This window comes from Podarcis cretensis (genome assembly GCF_951804945.1).
Source record: "Podarcis cretensis genome assembly, chromosome: 9".
NCBI lineage: Eukaryota > Metazoa > Chordata > Lepidosauria > Squamata > Lacertidae > Podarcis > Podarcis cretensis.
In genome coordinates, this window is record NC_137178.1 from 4,130,836 (window position 1) to 4,155,150 (window position 24,315).

The 24,315-nt window shown below is 47.2% G+C and overlaps 1 protein-coding gene across 9 annotated transcripts in view; it reads right to left on the reverse strand.

Moving 5' to 3' along the window:
• Positions 1–7,640: 7,640 nt before the first annotated feature.
• The window catches only part of LOC307224253 (PC-esterase domain-containing protein 1A-like), a 46,916-nt gene continuing 30,241 nt past the window's right edge, over positions 7,641–24,315 (reverse strand). For 6 of the 9 annotated variants that reach the window (XM_079990955.1, XM_079990950.1, XM_079990956.1 and 3 more), the window contains 7 exons: positions 20,458–20,599; positions 15,165–15,244; positions 14,064–14,287; positions 12,869–13,070; positions 10,634–10,874; positions 9,215–9,619; positions 7,641–8,267 (listed from right to left, as the gene is read on the reverse strand). In XM_079990955.1, the coding sequence (XP_079847081.1) occupies positions 8,080–8,267; positions 9,215–9,619; positions 10,634–10,874; positions 12,869–13,070; positions 14,064–14,287; positions 15,165–15,244; positions 20,458–20,554 (1,437 nt within the window). In that variant the 5' untranslated portion in view covers positions 20,555–20,599 and the 3' untranslated portion in view covers positions 7,641–8,079. Of the gene's footprint in view, positions 8,268–9,214; positions 9,620–10,633; positions 10,875–12,868; positions 13,071–14,063; positions 14,288–15,164; positions 15,245–20,457; positions 20,600–21,085; positions 21,307–21,335; positions 21,756–22,891; positions 23,569–24,315 lie in introns of those variants that run through there. The other 3 variants (XM_079990954.1, XM_079990951.1, XM_079990953.1) reach the window with 3 other exon arrangements.

A 24,315-nucleotide genomic window follows, 5' to 3' on the forward strand; every position in this document is an offset into this window, starting at 1 on the left:
AGCTATCCTATTTTTAAAAGACATCTGAAGGCAGCCCTGTTTAGGGAAGTTTTAAATATTTAATGCTGTATTGTTTTTAACACTCGATTGGGAGCCGTCCAGAGTGGCTAGGGAAACTCAGCCAGATGGGCGGGGTATAAATAAGAAATTATTATTATTATATTATATTATAATATATTATAATATAATATAATATAATATAATATAATATAATATAATATAATTATTATATTATATTATATTATATTATATTATATTATATTATATTATATTATATTATATTATATTATATTAGCTGCATTGGCCTCGCTTAACCAGAGCTGGATTCTCTTCTCAGCTAGCAGCTAATTCAAATTAAAGGCTAGGTGGAATAGCTCTGTCTTACAGGCCCGACGGAAGGAGGTTAAATCCTGCAGGGCCCTGGTCTCATGGGACAGAGCATTCCACCAGGTCGGAGCCATCACTGAAAAGGCCCTGTCCCTGGTGGAGGATAATCTGACTTCCTTAGGGCCCGGGACCTCTAAACTATGGTTATTCATGGACCTGAAGGTCCTCTGTGGGGCAGAGCAGGAGAGGCGGTCCCGTAGATACGAGGGCCCTAAGCCATAAAGGGCTTGTAGAGTTGGAAGGGACCCTGAGGGTCATCTAGTCCGACCCCGTACAATGCAGGAATCTCGTTTGAACATGTTTCTTATAAATGCAATCTCATGTGGATACCAACTTGGACGCTTTACACCAGGAGTCAGCAACCTTTTTCAGCAGGGGGCCGGTCCACTGACCCTCAGACCATGTGGTGGGCCAGACTATTTTTTTTTGGGGGGGGGGATGAACAAATTTCTATGCCGCACAAATAACCCAGAGATGCATTTTAAATAAAAGGGCACATTCTACTCATGTAAAAACACACTGATTCCTAGACAGTCCGCGGTGTGGATTGAGAAGGCGATTGGGCCGCATCCTGCCCCCGGGCCTTAGGTTGCCTACCCGTGCTTTACACCAATGTGTATGTTTCAGTTAAGGTGGGGTGTTGATGCTTATAGTATTTTTAACCTGGCTGTAAGTTCTAACCCTCTCTAAACTCCCCACCTGCCTTGTTTTTTTCCTCTATTCTTTGTTCAAATCGATTTTTAGAAAACTGAAAAAAAGCAGGCCAAACTGAAAAAACTGAAAAAAGTCCTGCTTGCCTGTGAGTCTCTAGGGGCCTCCAGTGCATAGCTGTCAACCGTCCCTTATTTGACGGGAAAGTACCTTATCCCAGCGCCGTTTCCCGCTGCTGTGCTTTATTGATGATGTTCCTTAAATTTCCCGGGTTTCAAAGGAAGCAGCTCCTCTCCCTCCCTCCCTGCCGGCCAGGGAGAAGGGAGGCTCCAACTGTGTTGCTTGGCTGCGTTGCTCACCCAATAAGAAGTCTAAGAACAACTGGGGGGTGGAGCTTGCATGCCTTGTGCCAATCAAAGCAGCCGCGTTGCCTGGGGACTCGCCTTTGCTCAGCAGAGAGGTGACGGTGGTTTTCCTTGCTGCATCCCCTTTGCCAGGTTGCTGCGCTGTGGGAACCACCGCTTGAGGCTTCGTTTGGCTGCTGGCTGGGCTTTCTGCCTTTGGCTCAGAGGTGCTCAGAAGTCGAACATACCTGTGTTTGGAAAATCCCTTATTTTGGCTGCTGATCCCTTATTTTCGAGGCTGCTGGTCCCTTATTCTCAAATCTGTAAGTTGACAGCTATGCTCCAGTGTAGGATTCTTGGAAGGAGATTTTGAACAGAGGAGGGGGGGGAACCAGATGAGTTAAACCCAAATGCAGACCACCTGTCTGGTTCTCTGAACAATTTGATGGGGCAGCCTGGTCTGAGGCAGGACCAGCCAGCAGCCCATCGTAAAGCTGGCATTTTGGGGTTGGCACAGTTCCAAAAGGGGGTTCCTCATGCAGCCTGCTACAAGATCATTTTTAGCTGGCGACACTGCCAGGGATTTTACCTGGGACCCTCTGGGAGTAAGCCAGTGTTAAGGCTCAAGGGTCCTTCCCTGGCCATGCTCTGGAACGGAAACCCTTCTCCATAATGTCTGGTGGTCCTTGAACAGGGGGGGGGGGCAGTACAGGGGCCCCCAGGCTCGAGCTACTGTGTGGAAAAGACTTCAGGTCCCATGCTAGCAAGTTACCACCACACAGGGCCTCCACTTCTCCCGGTGTGGCTCACAGCGCCCACAAGCCTGGAAATTGGGTGGAAGATGGATGAAAGGGGGGGGGGGACAAGAGGGCGGGTGCTTGTGTGAACAGGCGTGTCTTTGCGCCACCCTTTTTGCTCCGCCCTTTGACTCTCCCCTACGCAAATGCAATGGTGGGGATGCGAGAGAGGGCCTTCTCGGTGGTGGCTCCAAAACTTCAGAACTTCCTCCCTAGAGAATCTAGACTGGCTCCCTCCATATTTTCCTTCCACTGGCAGGTGGAGACTTTCTTGTTCCAACAAGCTTTGGGGAACTGACTTCTTCTTTTTTTTAATGAAAGGGCTATTAATGGGGGGGGGGTTATCCACACCTTTAAGAAATCTGTATTTTACATTGTTTTAATTTGACTATTTTTACAAACCCTAACAATCCCGCCCATTGTTTGAATAAGATGGCTTGTCCCTTTAAAAAAAAATTCACCCTATAGTGTATAAACCTGTGATTGGAAACATCCAGTATCAGTCTTTAACATCAGCGGTAACATTTAGACCATGGGAATGTTTCAGCTCTGTTCTTGAGTTTGCTTAAAATCTAAAACAGCTTATCTTGTATTCCTTTCTTTGAATTTGTGCCATTTAGGTTTTTTAAACCTTTTTGTAAAGGCAACACTAGAATTTTCAGAGCTGAGTCCTCAACTCTTTATTACTGTGCTTTGCTTCCTTTAAGCTGGGCTTTGTCTAAAACTTGCCATTTAGGTTTTCAAACCTTTTTTGTAAATTCAGTATTAGAAACTGTACCTTTGAGTCCTTAATCCTTTATTACTGCGCTTTGCTTCACCTGGGTCAAGCTAGGATTAGAATATTTCAGAATTTTTGGGAGTTCTACCCCCTTTCTTTGAATTTTGGTCATTTAAGGTTTATGATTTTTCTATTTCCTTCTGTTTTTTTTATAAAATTTTTTATTAGGTTTTCACATTTTATACACACACACACAACAAAAACAAAAACAAAACATATATAATTTCATACTCTTACTTTCTTTACCCTCTTTCCTTGACTTCCCCCCACCCCCTCTTCATACATCCCAATTCCAATAATTAATTCAGCAAGTTCTTATCTCTCATCTTTAACATATTATTATTATTTTTAAAACTTAACTCTTTTTACTTGTCCACATTTAACTTATCCAATTCTCTTATAAACATTAAATCTTTTTTCTAAGGTCGACCTAATTTCCCTCCCACGAATTTCTCCCTTTATATTTTAATTAATTATATGTCATAATGGCCAAATACAAAAATCATAAAATTTTGAAATTCTGTTCTCCCCTCCCTCCCTACCCACCGGTTTCCATCCCTTATGTCCACAGAAACAGTTCCTAGCCCGGATTCCTCACATCCGAGGCCTTCAAGTCTCTGTCAGTCTCTCTCCGCAGATTTTGTTGGTAACCCTTTTTGTTGGTCCTCAGGTCTCGAAGGAGTTCAGTCGCAGTCACACCAAGTTTTCTTCCATCCAAAATACTTAAAAGCAGTTGCTGCGAAAGGTCAGCTGATCTCCCATACTCAAAGAGGAAGTCCCAATCATATTTCTTTATTCTTTTAAATTCCAGAATTCCAGGTACTCCAGGGACTTCCTCCTTCATCTTTCTCATCTTTCGCAGATTTATAATCCGAAGATCTTCTTCTTTATTTCCTGACAATATAGGCTTCTGATTGGTATTTTCCTTTTCCACTCCTTCTTTCCTCTCCACCTGTTCCAAAAATGTCTCTTCTGGTTCAGCTGCAGATTTCTTATTAGTCAAATCCTTTATGCATTCAGCAGAGTTGTTTGTTTTAGAATTCAAGGTCATAAGTTCTTTGTTCATAGCCGTACTCTGCTCTTGCAGGATTCCCACGAGAAAAAACATTTTTTCTATCTCTGCCAGTAATTTTCCCTCTGCAGCCATTGTAATGTCTCTAGTTCCCCCTAGGGGGATTCCAGTTACTTGATAGTCCTTTTCCAACAGTCCGTTACTTATTGTTTATAGCTACATTGTTTCCAACCACCTCAGTTCAAATGCAACACTTTTAATTCAGAGAGTTTTTAAGTAACAAAGTTCTTAACTTTAACCGCCCGTTTGACAGCTCCTTTGACAGCTGTCAAACTCCTTATTCTTTTTCCTCCGGCTTACGCACAGGACACTCCCGGGTTCGGGGGGGGGGGGTTTACACAAAAGCTTCCAAAATTCCTCACTTTCTCTCCAGCACAAAGACTTCTTCTGTCAAATTCATTGAAGTATCTTTTATCTGACAGCAAAAACAATACTCTCCACCTTAGTTCTCCAATCCTTGCTTTACATCGTTTGTAGGTAGGGGGGGTGCGGACTTCCCTTTAGCACATCCCCCGATTGTACCAAATTCAAAGGTATAAATTTTAAAGTCCAGATTCCAATCTACTCACGGGTTGTTTATTTTCCAGTCCGAATTTTGGGAAAAAAGTCAGCGCTCTCCGGCCATGGCTCGCGGCTACGCTCCACTGAAGTAGCGGTCTACTCACAGCACCACGCCACTCCCCGTACCCTCTCCGTAGCCTTTAAAAAGGCTCTTCGTGGGTCGGGGAAGGCGCTTAAAGGTGCCCGAGTCACCAAGTCCGCAGGCTTCCGCGCCTGCGGTTTCTAAGGGTCCCCGCATCGCCGGCGCGGTAAGACCCGTCCTCAGCAGAGCCGATTCCCTCCGGAGCTCGGAGGGAATCCGCCATTAATCCGATTGCGCTAACCCGGAAACTGAGGAAACTGAATAGTTCAGTGAAACAAGGTTTGTAGCCGGCATCCCATTAAGGCTTTGTTCAATTTTAGGTTTTTTATAATTTTTTCATTAAACTTTTTGATTTTTATTATTTAGTTTATTTTCATAAGATAATATTTCTAGTCGATTACTTCTCGTTTCAGGGATTTTCACGGTATTTCATTTGTTTTGTACAATTTCTCGGTTCCGTGACTGTCTTTTTTATATGTTCTTGGCTTTTTGCGGTTCATCTGTGTCGTTTCAATTTGTGCAAACCGTCTCGCAAAAAAGGTGGGATGCATAAAAAAAAATGTACCGTATTTTTCGCTCTATAAGACACACCAGACCACAAGACGAACCTAGTTTTTGGAGGAGGAAAACAAGAAAAAAAATATTCTGAATCTCATAAGCCAGAACAGCAAGAGGGATCGCTGCGCAGTGAAAGCAGCAATCCCTCTTGCTGTTCTGGCTTCTGTGATAGCTGTGCAGCCTGCATTCGCTCCATAAGACGCACACACATTTCCCCTTACTTTTTAGGAGGGAAAAACTGAGTCTTATAGAGCAAAAAATACAGTAATAACAACCCCCACCCCAAAGGCACTTTAACTCTCGGCTTTTGAGTCCCTCTTCTCCCATGAACTTGTTTCACACCACTCTCGGTTCTCCACCTGTAAAATGGGGACATTTTCACTGCAAAGGCAAACAGCCCTCCTTTGAACAGAAAGACAAAAAGACGATTACCAACCACACTTTTATTATTTCCTTTCAGAGAGGAAAATGCTGCCTTTGCGAAACAGCTTTTTCCTCCTCAAAAATCTCCTTTCAGGCAATGCATTTCATTCCAACAGACCCCAGCTGGGTTAGGAGATAAGGATTTCCCACATACACACTGCCTCACCTTGAGGCTTTTAAAAAACATTATACATTCAGACTGGAAAAAGCTCTCGGGAGTCATTTTCGGCAGCTTGCCTGACCCTGTGTGGAGGTCTCTGGAGCGAGTTCTTGCATAGCTTCAGTCTATCTTAGTGGGGCTTATGCAGGAGACCTGCCCACTAGACCATGCTCCCGAGACCCTAGTGCAAAAGACTAGTTTCCGTATAAAGTCATGTTCCCGTGTAGAGGAAGAAGCGGAATAAACTGTGCTGGGAGGGGAAATGAAGTCCATCCTTTGTGGATCCACAAGCGGGGCTCACCTGGGCAGGTACGTCACAGGTTGGAAAATGCAAAGAGATGGCACATTTTGCCCCCCCCCAAACACAGTGTCTGCCTACCCACCCACCCTATGGGCGAATGTGAAAATGGGCTTCCTGTGCTTGCTGAATGAAAACACCCATAAACAGCCACATTCTCAAAGATGGATGGGAGCACAGCCGGACCTCAACTCCCTGGGGAAAGTCCAGAGGGCCTGATAAGAACATGCAGAGGGCCACATTCAGTTCATACTCCCCACTGCTTCAAAGGCAGTCTGTCCCACCTTGCACGGCAGGGAAATAGCAGGGGGGCTTTGGGAAAGAAGAGTTTCCACCCAGATTCGCTACCGCCCTGGGCAGGACGGAATGAATTTAATGGCGAATATAAAAATCCTGGCCAAAACAACCCAGGCGGTTTGTGCTGATATCAACAGTGCAATAGATCACCTGCAGGTCATCCCACGACTAGGGGCAGATCCCCAACACACCTTAAAAGCACATGGCTGCACCCCCAAAGCATTTTAGGAACTGTAGTTTAAGGGCCCTGTAGGTCTGTGAGCAGGCGAACTACAGTTCCCATGGATCTTTTGGAGGGGAGAGCTTTAAAACGTGGGCAGAATGCGCTTTGAATGCCTGGTGTGTGTCTGAGATAGGACTGCCGAGCTTGCTTTTCAGAGCTGGTTGCGAAGACACTCTTCTTCCACGGGACTCTTCTTCCACGGGATCTATAGGCTACCACTAAAACGAGGCTGCATTTTAAGCTGCATTTTACACTGTATTCTAACTTATATTTTAACCAACTGTTTGTTTGGTTTTTGTTTTGTTTTGAATGTTTTTACTGTATTCATAGTTGGTGTTAGCTGCCCTGAACCCGGTCTTGGCCAGGGAGGGTGGGGTAAAAAAATATTTTTTATGATGATGATGATGATGATGATGATGATCAAAAGGGGAACACCAGGAAATAATCTTAACTAAGAGATTCAAACGAATCTGCAAACTAGCTTCCAACTTAGTGAGGAGAATCTGCTCTGCTGCATCACTTACTTGCATGAGTGAAAGAAGGATAATACTTATTCAATATATCCTTTCCTACAATCTTAAACTACAGAACCTAGGACTTGCCGATCAGAAGGTCGGCAGTTCGAATCCCCGTGATGGGGTGAGCTCCCGTTGCTCAGTCCCTGCTCCTGCCAACCTAGCAGTTTGAAAGCACGTCAAAGTGCAAGTAGATAAATAGGTACCGCTCCGGCGGGAAGGTAAACGGCGTTCCATGCGCTGCTCTGGTTCACCAGAAGTGACTTAGTCCTGCTGGCCACATGACCCAGAAGCTGTACGCCGACTCCCTTAGCCAATAAAGCGAGATGAGTGATTGCAACCCCAGAGTCGGTCATGACTGGACCTAATGGTCAGGGGTCCCTTTACCTTTACCCTTTTACCAACCAAGGAAGGGACGCGGGTGGCACTGTGATCTAAACCACAGAGCCTCTTGGGCTTCCCGATCAGAAGGTTGGCGGTTTGAATACGTGTAAGGGCCCTGTAGGTCTGTGAGCAGGGGAACTACAGTTCCCATGGATCTTTTGGAGGGGAGAGCTTTAAAACGTGGGCAGAATGCGCTTTGAATGCCTGGTGTGTGTCTGAGATAGGACTACCGAGCTTGCTTTTCAGAGCTGGTTGCGAAGACACTCTTCTTCCACGGGACGGGCGGTCGAGGTGAAAAAGTAGAAGCGTCCGGACTGGGTGGGGGCCAACCCTGGGTTCAGAAAGACGGGCTTGCCCCCCACTTGGACCATGTGACCAAAGGGTGTCCAATAGCAGGCTGGAGATCAAGCGACGCACCCTTCAGTATGTGCACAGAAGCCCTTGTCACCCACAGGCAACTCCCCCCCCCAAAAAAAAACCCATCCCCAGTCCTGACAAGCTGGGCTGCTGCCTGCAAGAGAAGAACATTCAAGGCTGTCGGAGCCCCTGCTAAGTGCGAGAGGGGCGTCTCCAGAAGTATCTTGACCTTTGGGGGCGACGCCAAGAGTTTCTGCCGTGCCCCCGCCTGTCGTAGGGGTGGGCTCTTTCGCGTTGCTCGTGCTGTATGAACTTGGGGCGCCGCCTTCGCCAGGAGCACCCGACCAGTGTGGGAATAGGGGAGCCGTCAGGGTGGGTTTCTGGAGGAAAGCGAGAAAGGGGTCAGAGTGGGGAAGCAGAGCGGGCACAGAAAGTAAAAGCAGCAGGAAAACCCAGAATCAGCTGCGCAATTGAGACATGTGTGAGCTTAGGATGAAGCGCTCTGGAGACAGGAAATGTATGTGCCGCTTTCAGCAGCTGTACTGGTTACCAGTCTCTGTTCTAGGCAGGGTGGGTAAAAATCAATGGTTTTGTGTGTGTTTTAAAAAGGATTTTTTTTTATTTAAATCGGATTTTAAAAAATAAAAATAAAATGCTTTGTAGGGGAAATCTTTCTAAAGATAATTTTCTATTTAAGTTACAGTATAGTCCAAAGGCTATACATCAGGAAATAAGGATTTGTTTTAGGCTTTTCATGTGTGCTAAAACTCAGTCTAAGTTGATTTATCTGCTGAAACCCCTCCTCTTATATTTATGGGATGCTAGCTGTATTTTTATGGGACGCGGGTGGCGCTGTGGTGTAAACCACTGAGCCTAGGGCTTGCCAATCAGTAGGTCAGCGGTTCGAATCCCCGCGATGGGGTGAGCTCCCATTGTTTGGTCCCAGCTCCTGCCAACCTAGCAGTTTGAAAGCACGTCAAAGTGCAAGTAGATAAATAGGTACCACACCGGCGGGAAGGTAAACAGCGGGTGCTTGTGCGGGTGCGGGTAAATATGCTCTCACAGCCATCTCCTGCCACTTCTGTTTGCGCAGTGTTATTTACTCAGCTGAGTAGAGCGTGCTCCAGCTTCTGAAGGCTACTGAAGCAGTGGGTCACTGTGGGTCGCTGTTTCATGCTGAGCCAAGGACTGGAGATCGCCCGGCTTAAAAGCCGGTGGGCTGAAGCCAGCTGGGGGCTTGCAAATTGCCCCCGTTTCCTTGGCTGCATCCCAACAGTGGACTCCTAAACGTATCTCAGAGGGACAACGGTGGTTTGCAGGGACATACCTGGGGGAAAGGGGCCATTCCAAATCCCACCCCTGTGGCTGAAGGAACCATTCCAATGGTCACTGAACTGGGGGTCAGGAGTGAGCTGTCCATCGTCGGGTGGACAGTCGCGACAGTCCAATCCGCCCCCTGGCCCGTCGTCGTACGGATTGCTGTGGTGCTCAAACGGCGGGTGGGCAGGAAGGAGCCGGCCATGGTGGGGCGAGGGGTCCTGGGGGTTGTATTCGAATCCAGCCACAGGTATGTTGCCATAGGGTGTGCCATAGCTGTAGGGGGCTTCTCTGTCCACAGAGAGCTGCCTAATAGGTGCGTCACCAGCCGAGAAGAAGTCACGGCACAACTGGGGTGTGGAGGACAGCTGAGGGGAAGCTGGCTGATCTGCTGCAGTCCCGTTCCAACCAATCCCTGCAAAGCGAGAGGCCGTTATTCTGGGGAGATGGGGAGGGGGAAATCACACCTGTCGTTCTTTGCAAGAAGCTCAGCACCAACAGCAGGTTCTGTGGAGTGGGGGCAGGCCCCCCTCTTTTTGCCCTCCCTTTCTCTTAATCTCAAGGTCATGGGTTCTAAAGCCCCACCCTTGGGCAAAGGACTCCTGCAATGCACGGGGTTGGTCTAGATGACCCAAGTGGTCCCTTCCAATGCTACAATTCTAGGATTCTAGAGCCACTATCCGAAGGGGCACAAAGGACGACTTCCTGGCCACCCACTCACACACAACCCCCCGAAAGCAACTCTCATGAGTCCCTGGTTCCAAAAATTTTTACACATCACTTCAGAAGACAGGCAAACTAATGTCAGTGTACTGGAAGCAAAGATCAGCAGCGTTGAAGCAATGATTCTTCAACATCCATTTCGTTGGACTGGTCATGTTGTGCGGATGCCTGATGATCGTCTTCCAAAGCAACTACTCTATTCCGAACTTAAAAATGGAAAGCGTAATGCTGGTGGTCAACAAAAGAGGTTTAAAGACTCTCTCAAGGCAAATCTAACAGAATGTAGTATAAACACCAACAATTGGGAAACACTGGCCTGCGAGCGCTCCAGTTGGAGAACAGCCTTAAAGGTGTCATGGGCTTTGAAGACACTCGAACTCAGGACGCAAGGGAGAAACGTGCTAAGAGGAAGGCACGCTTGGCAAACCCTCACCGTGATCAACTCCTGACCGGAAACCAATGTCCCCAGTGTAGAAGGATGTGTGGGTCCAGAATTGGCCTCCACAGTCACTTACAGACTCACTTTTAAAAAATCTTACTTTTTACAGTCTTACACGGCTACGAGCGATCGCCAAAGAAGCAGCAGCAGTGAGTGAAGCCCCAAATCCCCCTTCTCAAAAACTCTTTTACAGCTATAGTCTTCCGGACCTTCTGCAATCTCTGCCTTCCATCCAGCTCTTCACCTGTTCTTGAGCCACACGCTCACCTGTGCCGGACTCCCTCTTCTCAAGCTCGACTCCCCAGGAATCAGCAATGTAGGTCAGCAGGTATCTGGTAATAAACCGGTGCGCCAAGAAGTTCCAGTGCACCCCGTCTTCAATGCGGAGACGGTCCACAAAGCGGAAGAAGAAATGAAGGTCCAGGACGTCGAACCCATAGCTGCTGGCGAGGATGGCGCCATAGAAGTTGGCTTCAATCACATCCACGGGGGTCGCTTTTTCTACATCCTGCATTTATTTATTATTTTATTTATTTTATTTCATAGCATGCATACAATGCTTGATTGCGTAAAAAAAAAAAAAAAGTCCCAAACCGTCTACAAGAAAGATAAAATAAAATTCATCAATAGGAAAAATTAACCACAATAATGCAAAACTTTCAAAAAGTTAGACGCGAAAGACTTAAAAAAAAAAAAGGATAAAATTCACATCAATTTTTTAAGCATCTGGGTAAGCAATACGTGCCTGCCTATTGATATCATGCAGGTGGCTGAAAAGAATATGGATATGTCATCGGCCTGGGATCAGTAGGCAGGGAGTTCCAAAGTTCCAGCATTAAAAGATCGAGTTCTTACAAATGCGGAAGAAGTACTAATGGTATACCCTTCAACATTTCTCCGATGAAAATAGGGACATCCCATAAATAAGAACACTTTGGAGGTCCTGAGCCCCAAGGAGGTTAGGCTGGCCTCAACCAGGGCCAGGGCCTTTTCAGTACTGGCCCCAACTTGGTGGAACGCTCTTGTCACAAGAGACTAGGGCCCTGCGGGATTCAACATCTTTTCGCAGGGCCTACATACTGCAGCTGTTCCGCCTGGCCTTTGGGGGTGGACTCAACACCCCCCCCCCCATTTATTTATTTATGGAACGCCTTATAAGGGATTTTGCATATACATTTTCCCTCGGCTCTTTTTGCTGGCCCATGGATAGTTGGTCCTGGTGAATATTTGACGTTTTTCCCCCTTATGGCTTTGATCTATAGGCTACCACTAAAACGAGGCTGCATTTTAAGCTGCATTTTACACTGTATTCTAATTTATATTTTAACCAACTGTTTGTTTGGTTTTTGTTTTGTTTTGAATGTTTTTACTGTATTCATAGTTGGTGTTAGCTGCCCTGAACCCGGTCTTGGCCAGGGAGGGTGGGGTAAAAAAATATTTTTTATGATGATGATGATGATGATGATCAAAAGGGGAACACCAGGAAATAATCTTAACTAAGAGATTCAAACGAATCTGCAAACTAGCTTCCAACTATAGTGAGGAGAATCTGCTCTGCTGCATCACTTACTTGCATGAGTGAAAGAATATATCCTTTCCTACAATCTTAAACTACAGAACCTAGGACTTGCCGATCAGAAGGTCGGCAGTTCGAATCCCCGTGATGGGGTGAGCTCCCGTTGCTCAGTCCCTGCTCCTGCCAACCTAGCAGTTTGAAAGCACGTCAAAGTGCAAGTAGATAAATAGGTACCGCTCCGGCGGGAAGGTAAACGGCGTTCCATGCGCTGCTCTGGTTCGCCAGAAGCGGCTTAGTCCTGCTGGCCACATGACCCAGAAGCTGTACGCCGACTCCCTTAGCCAATAAAGCGAGATGAGTGATTGCAACCCCAGAGTCGGTCATGACTGGACCTAATGGTCAGGGGTCCCTTTACCTTTACCCTTTTACCAACCAAGGAAGGGACGCGGGTGGCACTGTGATCTAAACCACAGAGCCTCTTGGGCTTCCCGATCAGAAGGTTGGCGGTTTGAATACGTGTGACGGGGTGAGCTCCCGTTGCTCAGTCCTTACTCCTGCCAACCTAGCAGTTCGAAAGCACACCAGTGCAAGTAGATAAATAGGTATCGCTCTGGTGGGAAGATAAACGGTGTTTCCATGCGCTGCTCTGGTTCGCCAGAAGCGGCTTAGTCCTGCTGGCCACATGACCCGGAACTGTACGCCGGCTCCCTCGGCCAATAAAGCGAGATGAGCGCCTCAACCCCAGAGTTGGTCACGACTGGACCTAACGGTCAGGGGTCCCTTTACCTTTACAATCTTTAACATTCAAACATGTTGGAAGCAGAGCTTAGGGCATAGCTGTCAACGTTTCCCTTTTTTAAAGGAAAATTCCCTAATTCCAAATAGGATTCCTCGCAAGTAAAGGGAAAAGTTGACAGCTATGGGCTAGGGGACAGGCTGACACCCCACGCCGCCCCGCCCTGGGTGGGAGCTGGCCCCCCACTCACCTCAGCTGAGCAGTAGTCTCCCTCCAGCTCTTTGTAGAGGGCTCCAGAAGGCTTTTTCCGAATGGGGAGGGCCGTGTTCCAGATGGCAAGACAGGTCTGAGGAAGGACCTGATCCAGCCTCTCAAAGAGCTTCTCCAGGTTGAGCTTGTACTGCTTGATGGCCTTCGGCAGCCGATGCTTCCTGGCCACCTTCTCTTGGTACCTGAATGGAAGAAAGGAGACCATCAGGATCTTGGTGGGAAGACACAAAAGGATAACAGCATTAGTCTTGGCCAAGAAAGCTGAAGGGTGCCAGGGTGGATTTGATTTAAATCAAAATGATTTAAATCGTGAGTCAGTAAGACTTGATTTAAATCATTATTCTTTTTTACAGAAAGACTCATTCTTGCTGATATAACCTTAATATTTACAACCAGATGGAAGGTTTCGTTTTTGGAATAATAAAGTTTTCAGAGTAGTTTTTACAGTTATATCAAAAGTTACTGATTTGGTTATAATTATTAGAAATACACAGACAGGTAATTATGAAATTGTTGTGAGGTTTCACTGTTTATATTTGGACAACTTTTCTGCTGTGCTTTATTGGAAGGAGGAAAATAATCATTTCCTTAATAAAAATTTAAACAATTTGTTTAACTAAAACGTCAGATACTGAATCCTTATGGAAGTTACTATAAAATATCTTACAAGGTAACAACAACCACGCACACACACACACACACACACACACACCTGGTCTCATGTTGCCTTGATTTTCAAACCTGGGCAGATGTGAGTATAAACAAAAGGGTATTTTCCCAATTCTCCATCCTCCAACATGGGATCATGTTTGGTAATCAACCAAATAAAAAGGCTGTTTTGGAGACCACCCATGGAGGAGTCTGCCCACCACATCTCTGCATGACTAACTGCTCCAGCGGTTATTTTTTAAGGAGAGGGAAGCACAGTTTTTCCGCTAAGTCCCTGCATAAAGCAGCAAGAAAAGCATCCCAAATCTCAGCTGATGCAGAGACATATGACGTTTCTGGTCAGGGATCAGCAACGAAGGGCTGAATCCGCAGGATCACAGCAAGGTCGGTCCATCTGGATAGCAAGAGCCCAGCACCCAGTTTCCAAGCGTAGTTCAGCCAGGTATCTCAGAGAAGCCCACACACGGAAGCAGAGGGCCCTGGAGCCACAGGTAAGCCCCCCTTACCTGTTGAGGTCCCAGAGGCAGGAATTGAAGATGACCACGTCTGGTTTCGGCTCTCTTTGGAGGTCGTCCAAGATTTCCTCCACATAGTCTGAATAAACGCGGGGAATGAAGTAGCATCGCACCAGGTGGTGATCCGAGCGGAACTCGCGCACCTCCTGGTATCTGTTCCCGCAGCCTAACCCACTATATTTCACCCGTTTATCATTGGCAAAAGACGGTTCTCCCTGCAAGTAGAGATCAGGATCGTACACAAGGCCTCTTTTGCAAGCCCCTTGCAGCCAACCCATTAGTGCGGGACCGCCTCTCCTGGTATGCCCCGCGGAGGACCTTAAGGTCTACAAAAAACAACATTTTGGAGGTCCCAGGTCGCAAGGTGGTTAAATTGGCCTCAACTAGGGCCAGGGCCTTTTCAGTACTGGCCCCGGCTTGATGGAACGCTCTGTCACAAGAGACCAGGACCCTGAGGGATTTGACATCTTTCCACAGGGCCTGCAAGACAGAGCTGTTCCACCTGGCCTTTAGTTTGGACTCAGTCTGACCCTTATGTTTCCCTCCCCTTATGGTCTTGATCTATCAGCTACTTTGAGGCTGCATTTTAAATTGCATTTTAACCCGTATTTTAAATTGGGTCCCCCCCTCCATTATGTTTTTACTATGATTTTATTGGTGTTAGCTGCCCTGAGCCCGGCTCTGGGCAGGGAGGGCGGGGTATAAATAAAATTTACTACTTACTTTACTACTACTCCTAGAAGTCTCAGTCCAGAGAACCACAGAATGAGGGGGTCTCGGTTGGTCAACAGCCCCCTAACCCCCCGTCTTCCATCCTACTGCCGAACAGAACTGTCCAACCAGTCGGACTCCCCCCTCTAAGTATAGACAGGGACTGCTGTGCCTGAATAAAAGGAGCTGCCCAGAAGGAAAAGTTATTGATCAGGGAATACGGATCCAGTTCTGCCCTGAACTGGGGCAGCCAAGCACAAGTTTGCACAATTATTGCTTGTGCGGCAGCTGTGTCCTTGAGACGTCTAGCTTTGACCGTTGTGCTCCCTTCCAACTCTAAAATTCTAGGATTCTATGAAAATACTTTAAAGAAAAAACCACCTTTCTCTTCAGCTGATCAACACTGAGCATCTCGTCGGCCTGCAGAATGGAGATCAGGTCTTTGTATATCGATCGGTAAACTAGAATGGGAAGAAAACATGTCTTGTCGACTAAGGCTGCATACAAACATTTTATTCTAGAATCTATGGAGACCAAATACGAGGTGTTTTTTATGTAGTCCGCACACAATCTAGAGCAGGGGTCAGCAAACTTTTTCAGCAGGAGGCCGGTCAACTGTCCCTCAGATCTTGTGGGGGGCCGGACTATACTTTGAAAAAGAATATGAATGAATTCCTATGCCCCGCAAATAACCCAGAGATGCATTTTAAATAAAAGGACACATTCTACTCATGGAAAAACACACTGATTCCTGGACCATCTGCGGGCCGGATTGAGAAGGCGATTCTGCCAGATCCAGCGCCCGGGCCTTAGTTTGCCTACCCATGATTTAGAGCGATTGCATATTTTCCCCCTCCAAGAAGCACTTCTGGAGAAACTGGGCTCATTCCAAAAACAAAACGCCCTTCTGGTGTGATTCTGAATTACCCTGCATAATCCATTTGAAAACAGATTAACAAATATGTACTACAAGACTCACTTTTTCCCTCCTAAAAGGTAAGGGGAAATCTGTGTGCATCTTATGGAGCGAATGCAGGCTTCATGCAGCTATCCCAGGAGCCGGAACAGCAAGAGAGATCACTGCGCAGCGATCCCTCTTGCTGTTCTAGCTTCTGAGATTCAGAATATTTTTTTCTTGTTTTCCTCCTCCAAAAACTAGATGCGTCTTGTGGTTTGGTGCGCCTTATAGAGCAAAAAATACGGTAGATTGCAAAGGAAACTTCAACTGTGTTTCTGCATGTAACCAAAGCGGCATGAAATACCGACAAATGAAGAATGGCTGATGAAAATCATGGAATATGCAGAATATGTTAAAACTGGCAGCTCTGATAAGAGACACATATCTAGAATCTTTCAAGGAGAACTGGAAACTCTCTCCGGTCTACTAAAAAAACAATTTTCCAAATTCGAAATTTATGGGGGGGGGGGGGAATAGAATATATTAAGAAACCTATTTAAGAGGATGAAATGGGACATGATGGAATTTTAAGAAGCAAACATATGCAATTGTGTTTATAAACATTGAGGATGCATGAGCAGGAAATCATTCGTATTATAGAATTATAACTGTTGAGTGATAAATGGTGACTCTGAATCTTGAAATACAGTCGTACCTCTTGTTACGTTTGCTTCAGGTTAAATCTTTTCAGGTTGCATCCCACGGCGACCCGGAAGTACCGGAAAGGGTTACTTCCGGGTTTCGCCGCTCGTGCATGCGCAGACGCTCAAAATGACTGTCACGGCTAAAAAATCGGCTGCTGTTTCTTTAATGCTTAAAAAAACTGGGTCAGCATGAGTCAGCGGCCTGCACCGGGTTGTATATATAGAGTGAGAAATGTTAGTTTTTGTTTGGGTTGGTTGGTTGGTTAGTGAAAGCTGGTAATGTTGATGTGTACAGTTGGTCAGTCGTTTTTGCAGAAAGTTTTTTAAGAATAAAAGCAGAAAGCACTCTGCAAGGATACTCTTCTCGTGGACTCTTTTATGCTGACAAGAGTCCGAGCACCAGGCTAAGGTGACAAAGGGAGGTCAAAACCTTTTTTTTTTTACAATGATTTCACGTGCATGCGCAGATGCAGCGAATCGCGACCCATGCACGCGCAGACGTGGGTTGTGTTCTGCTCAGGTTGTGAACTGGGCTCCGGAACAGATCCCGTTTGCAACCAGAGGTACCACTGTAAAAGAAAAATAAATGATTGTAATCACCACTTCCTTTCTCGTCGACCTGTGGTGCCATGCAGACAGGGAACGGTTTGGATAACCTAATGGGCTTTTAAAGTGTCTCAAGCAAGCACAACCACTCTCCTGGAAAGCAGGATCTAGAGTCAACCCAGATTGAAAGGAACATATTGAGCACAAAGTGCTCTGGAGTGGGGAGGAAACAGATTTCTGCACCACAAAGGGTTTGCGGCCGTGGTTCTCAAAGGGTGCAATGCATCACCCTGGTCTGGCAGGAGGGCACGGCAAGTCGTGGGAAGATTCAATGGCAAACAAAGAAACATTTAAACGTTTCAGTACAGTATGGTATCAAAATAAAAACTTTCTGGGGGTGATATGCAACCAGAAACAATATCCCCACGTCTCTTCAAGGGCACTGGCTATAATTCTACAGTTCTCCACAACATATTGTTGCAAACAATATGCAAACATATTGTTGCAAATCCCTATTTTCAACTGTGATGAAAGATCAGAAAAGAGAAAGGCTTCTTTGTGTCGAGGGGAGTTTGACTGTCTCAAATTAGACCAAGATTACCCAGGACTGGATGTGGGTGGCGCTGTGCGTTAAACCACAGAGCCTAGGACTTGCCGATCAGAAGGTCAGTGGTTCGAATCCCCGCGACGGGGTGAGCTCCCGTTGTTCGGTCCCTGCTCCTGCCAACCTAGCAGTTCGAAAGCATGTAAGAGTGCAAGTAGATAAATAGGTACCTCTCCGGCGGGAAGGTAAATGGCGTTTCCATGTGCTGCTCTGGTTCGCCAGAAGCGGCTTAGTAATGCTGGCCACATGACCTGGAAGCTGTACGCCGGCTCCCTCGGCCAATAATGCGAGATGCGTGCTGCAACCCTAGAGTTGGCCACGACTGGACCTAATGGTCAGGGGTCCCTTTACCTTTACCTTTACCCAGGACTATCTAGCCCAGGGGTAGGCAACCTAAGGCCTGTGGGCTGGATGCAGCCCAATCGCCTTCTCAATCCGGCCAGTGGACGGTTTTGGGAATCAGCGCGTTTTTACATAAGTAAAATGTGTCCTTTTATTTAAAATGCATCTCTGGGTTATTTGTGGGGAATAGGAATTTGTTCATTTTAATATATATTTTTCTTTCAAAATAACTAGTTCGGCCCACCACATGGTCTGAGGGACGGTGGACCGGTCCATGGCTGAAAAAGGTTGCTACCCCTGATCTAGCCCAAGCCCCAGCAATGCAGAAATATTCAACTGTCCCTTACGGGGATCGAACCTGCAACCATGGCGTTATCGGCACCACGCTCTAACCAGCTGAGCTATCCAGGCAGAGAAGCTCATTTACAATTTTATTTTGGGAATGATTTGTGATCTCACGTAGCTGCATTGTTTAAATAAATAGATGCCGAACAAGGGAAAGATGAGAGGGGATTGTTTTGGCACCATTTGGTACAGACGCCCTGTAGCAAGAGAGTGAGTGTTGCACTTCCATGATAAATGCCCACTACGGAGGCAACCGCAACAGGTTTTTCTTGCAAGGACAGACCCACTCTTGACCCCAAATCACGTCCGCACCAGTCCAAGAGGATCCCTTGGGATCGTTCATCGGTGCAAAGGGGGCGATGCTAAATTGAAGGAGGCACAATCACCCACATCTCCCAAAGATGTGATGGGGATGAATGTCCTGTGTGTGGAGGCGGTTGGAGGATGGATAGCAGCTAATGGATTGAGGTTGAATCCTGACAAGACAGAAGTACTGTTTTTGGGGGAAGAAGAGTTTGGATTTGATATCCCGCTTTATCACTACCCTAAGGAGTCTCAAAGCGGCTAACATTCTCCTTTCCCTTCCTCCCCAACAACAAACACTCTGTGAGGTGAATGGGGCTGAGAGACTTCAGTGACTGGCCCAAGGTCACCCAGCAGCTGCAGGTGGAGAAGAAGGGATGTGAACCCGGTTCACCAGATTACGAGTCTACTGCTCTTAACCACCACACCACACTGGCTCCCTTACCAGATTATGAGACAGGGGGACAGGGGGCGGGCAGGTGTGGGGGACTCCCTAATCCTGAATGGGGTAATTGAGCCCCTGAAGGACCAGGTGCACAGCCTGGGGGTCATTTTGGACTCACAGCTGTCCATGGAGGCGCAGGTCAATTCTGTGTCCAGGTCTACCAGCTCCATCTGATATGCAGGCTGAGACCCTACCTGCCTTCAGAGTGTCTCAACAGAGTGGTGCATGCTCTGGTTATCTCCTGCTTAGACTACTGCCATGCGCTCTACGTGGGGCTACCTTTGAAGGTGACCCGGAAACTACAACTAGAATGCGGCAGCTAGACTGGTGATTGGGAGCGGCCACCGAGACCACATAACACCAGTCTTGAAAGACCTACATTGGCTCTCAGTACGTTTCTGAGCACAATTCAAAGTGTTGGTGCTGACCTTTAAAGTCCTAAACAGCCTCGGCCCTGTAAACCTGAAGGAGCGTCTCCACCCCCATCGTTCTACCTGGACACTGAGGTCCAGTGCCGAGGGCCTTCTGGCGGTTCCCTCCCTGTAAGAAGCAAAGTTACAGGGAACCAGGCAGAGGGCCTTCTCGGTAGTGGTGCCCACCCTGTGGAACGCCCTCCCGTCAGATTCAAGGAGATAAACAACTATCTGACTTTTAGAAGACATCTGAAGGCAGCCCTTTTTAGGGAAGCTTTTAATGACTGATGTTTTAATGTACTGGTGGTGCAGTGGTGGTTAAGAGCGGTAGACTTGTAATCTGGTGAACCGGGTTCGTTTCCCCGCTCCTCCTCATGCAGTTGCTGGGTGACCCTGGGCTAGTCACACTTCTTTGAAGTCTCTCAGCCCCACTCACCTCACAGAGTGTTTGTTGTGGGGGAGGAATGGAAAGGAGATTGTTAGCCACTTTGAGACTCCTTCGGGTAGTGAGAAAGCAGGATATCAAATCTAAACTCTTCTTCTTCTAATCTTTTGTTGGAAGCCGCCCAGAGTGGCTGGGGAAACCCAGCCAGATGAGCAGGGTATAACATTATAATTATAATTATTAATTATTTTAAAGATCTCTGTTGTTGGGAAGCATTTGCTGGTAGTAATGCAGAGTGGCAAATGATGGGTTGCATATCCCCAACAACAACAAAGCTTTAAGGTTTTAGCAAGCAGACGGATTGAGCACAATAAGCAGTTAAGAAGCACATCAGCATTCACCCACACACTAAGCATCGAGATCTGCAACCCACAGAGTTTCCGCAGATCATGTTTCCAATTTATCAAGATAGAAATATACAGAGAGGCAGTTTGAAAGAGGAAGTGAGGCTGCGCTCGAGAGATGGAGAGGCAGAGAGAGGAGGGAGGGACGCGCCGAAGGACAAGGGCAGAGAATTATTTTCATACTCCGGCAAGAGAAAAGGCACCCAGCCTGTGTTTCGAAGGCCAGGAATTGTTGCAGCTGAGGAACAAACCACATCCTAATTGCCACATCGAGAAGATACTCACTGGAATCGCCCATGATCACAACAAACTTGTTGTGGAGCAGCTGCTGGGCTTCTTTCGAGGAGAAATTGTGGGTTTCTACCAAGGGGTGACTTGTCATGGTTGCATTCGCGGCGGAACACCTCAACCAGGCCGGCGTTTTCTCCTGCAAAAAGGAGACAAATAAGGACAGGGAAGACAAACAAGGAACAAAAAAACCTCCCGTGCCTTTCGGACGGCATAAAACTATGAGCCCTGCAGCGAAATGTCTCGGCTTGTGAAATGTCTCGGCTTTCCGCAGGAAGGACCATATTAAAGGGTTTATTACCCCTTTGGGGGTCTCGCCTTCAGGACAACAACAACAACTGGGACAGGCTCACCACTGGGCAGCCCACTTTCTCCAGCATCCCTGACTTTTCTCCCCACCCAGTAAAAGGTGCACACACTGGAGCAGGTAGATAGACTCTGTAGTGTGTCTCCCACTTGGGTCCCCAGCCATTGTCAAGAGTACAGCTCCCACCACACCAATGGCTGTATGATGAGAAACTATCTCCTGACTGCCAGGAGACCAGCACAGCTGAACTTTGTTTAGGCTCAGAGACCTTGAGATCAAAAGACTTCCTTTCCCTTCTCAGGCTGCTCTGACTTGTACCAGGCTCTTGAGTTGTAAATTACTTTGATAGCCTCCTGAACCTTTTCACACCCAATCCACACTCAAGCCCCCAGCTGTGCCAGGATCAGATAACATCTCATCCTGCCTAGAGTCAGGATGTAATTGACTCACACTCCTAAAGACAGGGAGTTTTACAGTTAAAGAGACCAGATACCCATTCCCCAGAAGTCCACAGTTTTAACTCTCCCGCAATGCCTCACTCCTGCGTGAACCAACGTTTTTGACATACCAAGATTTCCCAACTTCACTACACCGGTGGTCAGGGAAGATGGGAGTTGTAGTCCAACAACAGCTGGGGAAACCAGAGCTTGAGAAACACTGGTCTGGTGAGTCTGCACAAAGCATTAAACAGCCTTCCACAGAGCAGGCATTCTTTCTTGATAACCCAGCTGATAACCTCTGTTGTTGCTGCCAAAATGTTCCCTCTGGCCCTGCACACTTCTGCACAGTGGCAGCTCACTAACACTGCCCACCCCCAACCAAATTTGGTGGAAGGTTTGAGCAAAGCATTTAACACCGAAGCTGCAAATCAGCAGGAAGTCGGCTGTTTTGAGCTCACTTCCCTTTCTCTATAGCACAGCTGGTGGCACCTCTGTCTTGGCTGCTAAGATGTTATCCCCAAACCCAGGTCTCACATCTCAGTTTAGCACTCATGGTTTGTCTGGGGAAGATAAACCACAACCCAAGGTTCAGCTGTAACTCTCGAGTATGGCTCTGCAATATCAGGCTTTCAACACTGTGATATGCCACCAACTAAACATTGAGATGGGACGCAGGTGGCGCTGTGGGTTAAAGCCTCAGCGCCTAGGGCTTGCCGATCGAAAGGTCGGCGGTTCGAATCCCTGCGGCGGGGTGCGCTCCCGCTGCTCGGTCCCAGCGCCTGCTAACCTAGCAGTTCGAAAGCACCTCCGGGTGCAAGTAGATAAATAGGGACCGCTTACCAGCGGGAAGGTAAACGGCGTTTCCGTGTGCGGCTCTGGCTCGCCAGAGCAGCGATGTCACGCTGGCCACGTGACCCGGAAGTGTCTCCGGACAGCGCTGGCCCCTGGCCTCTTAAGTGAGATGGGCGCACAACCCCAGAGTCTGTCAAGACTGGCCCGTACGGGCAGGGGTACCTTTACCTTTAAACATTGAGATATACTGATATATCACAGCGTCTGAGCTGGTTTGGAACTTTGTGACATATCACCAGCTAAACTACCATCGTTCTGCCCAGACACTGAGATCCAGCGCCGAGAACCTTCTGGCAGTTCCCTCCCTGCGAGAAGTGAGGTTACAGTGAACCAGGCAGAGGGCCTTCTCGGTAGTGGCTCCTGCCCTGTGGAATACCCTCCCATCAGATGTCAAGGAAATACAAAGTGTTCCTGCCTTCAATGGGTTAGACTCCTTGCAAGGCACACACAGTATGGCAGTCATCATCACCATCATCATATTTATTCATACTCCGCCAATCTGGCTGGGCTGCCCCAGCCACTCTGGGTGGCTTCCAACACATAAAAACATAATGGCTCTCGGGGTCCCTTCCGATTCTATGAGTCTAGAGTTGTTGCCGTGGAAGATTTTGTGGGAAAGACTCCCACAAAACGACGGTTAAATGACTCCCAAAATCCCCATCATAGCCTCTAACGAAGGCCAGGACAATGACCATTGACACAGGCACCTTACATACACAACAGCAGAGGCTCAGAAAAGCAGTCTATAAAATTGTTGCAATAAGCGTATCCCATGTTTCATACTGTTTCCTCTGCCTATCCAGTACAGAATAAAACAATAACCAAAATTCACCGGTTTGACTGATTTCCTTGGTTCCAAGGGCTAATGACTCCTCTGGAAGATGGAATCCGTAATCCCTTAAGCAAAAGGTCACATACTCCTTCCCCCTTGTTGCAGGAATTTATGTATAGGTTGGGGGGAGTTGCCCCTCCAGCCAGATATCATGCACATGCAGCCCACTACCAAAATCAGCACAATCACTTTTGTGACTTTTGTGATTTGTCCCCACAAAACACTTCATCACAGTTTCTTCCTATCTATTCAAAGGGCCTCTGCTGCACGATACCAAATGTAACAATTCACTGATAAATGTTCCTATGTACTGGCTCACAGGGAAAACTTCAGAAATTCATATAGACATGTGAGCTCAGCTCCTCAGCAGCCCCTCTGCCTGGGTGATAATTCCTGGCATCCTGATACCTGAGTGCCAGACAGGTAGCCATTCCAGAAATAACAAACCCAGATGAAGACCAAAGGGTGTGATTAACTTGGCTGGGAAACAGGGAAATGTAAATATCTCTTTTGTTACACTTGATGGGTGTTTGGTGGAGGGCAAGGGGAACCATGGGGCAGGGTCCAGGTTGCTCAGATTACTTCCACCAGACCTCCCCTTTCATGATGTAACCATGATGTAGTTTGGGGGGGATGTAACATGGGGATTAGCAGCTAATAAAAGTTTGGGGGCTCTTTTGTTCAGGGGAGGGGGGCAGGCTTCCATCTTGTTCCACCTTGTGGCAGGTGGGAGTCCTGTGGCGACAGTCTTCAATAAAGACCAAGCCTACTGGCTGCTCTTTTGCTCTGGTATTCCTGGCCGGTGTCCTTGTTTTTTGTCCAAGGGAGCCCTCAGATTTCTCCGTTAACACCCTCCATATGGTGTGAACTTAGCCACACAACGGGAGGCAGGAGGCCATCAAGGGGAGCACATACCCCAGCAGAAACCCATCAGGATGGTGGATTGAATCCTGATACTTCCAAAGGTGATGGACAGGAAAGCCTTACAGCTAGGGGGATGTGTAAATATTTTTATTGTTCCTTGGAGAAAAGGAACTGGGGTTATTGACAGGGGTCGGTGATGGGCCCATGTTTCTACATGCCAAACACTCCTACTGTTATGTGCTGAAGTTCTTACCCTGGGCCAGCAGGGGGATACTGTAGATAGTTTTCACTCAGGTCCACATATGCAAATAAGGGACCGAAAGTGATGTTCAGTGATTGGATAGTTACAGAAAACGTTTACTGTTGCGTTGTACTGGAGCTCTATATAAGCAGGCTGGTTGAACCCTTCAGTTCAGTTCTGTTCTGGCCTCTGAATAAACAAGAGCTGTTTGAAGAATCACTGTGTTGTCTGATATGTTCACCCACAACTTAACACCTACTTTTTGACATATTTGTGATCAATGATGCTGTGAAAAACGTACTATGGGAAATGGGGAAAG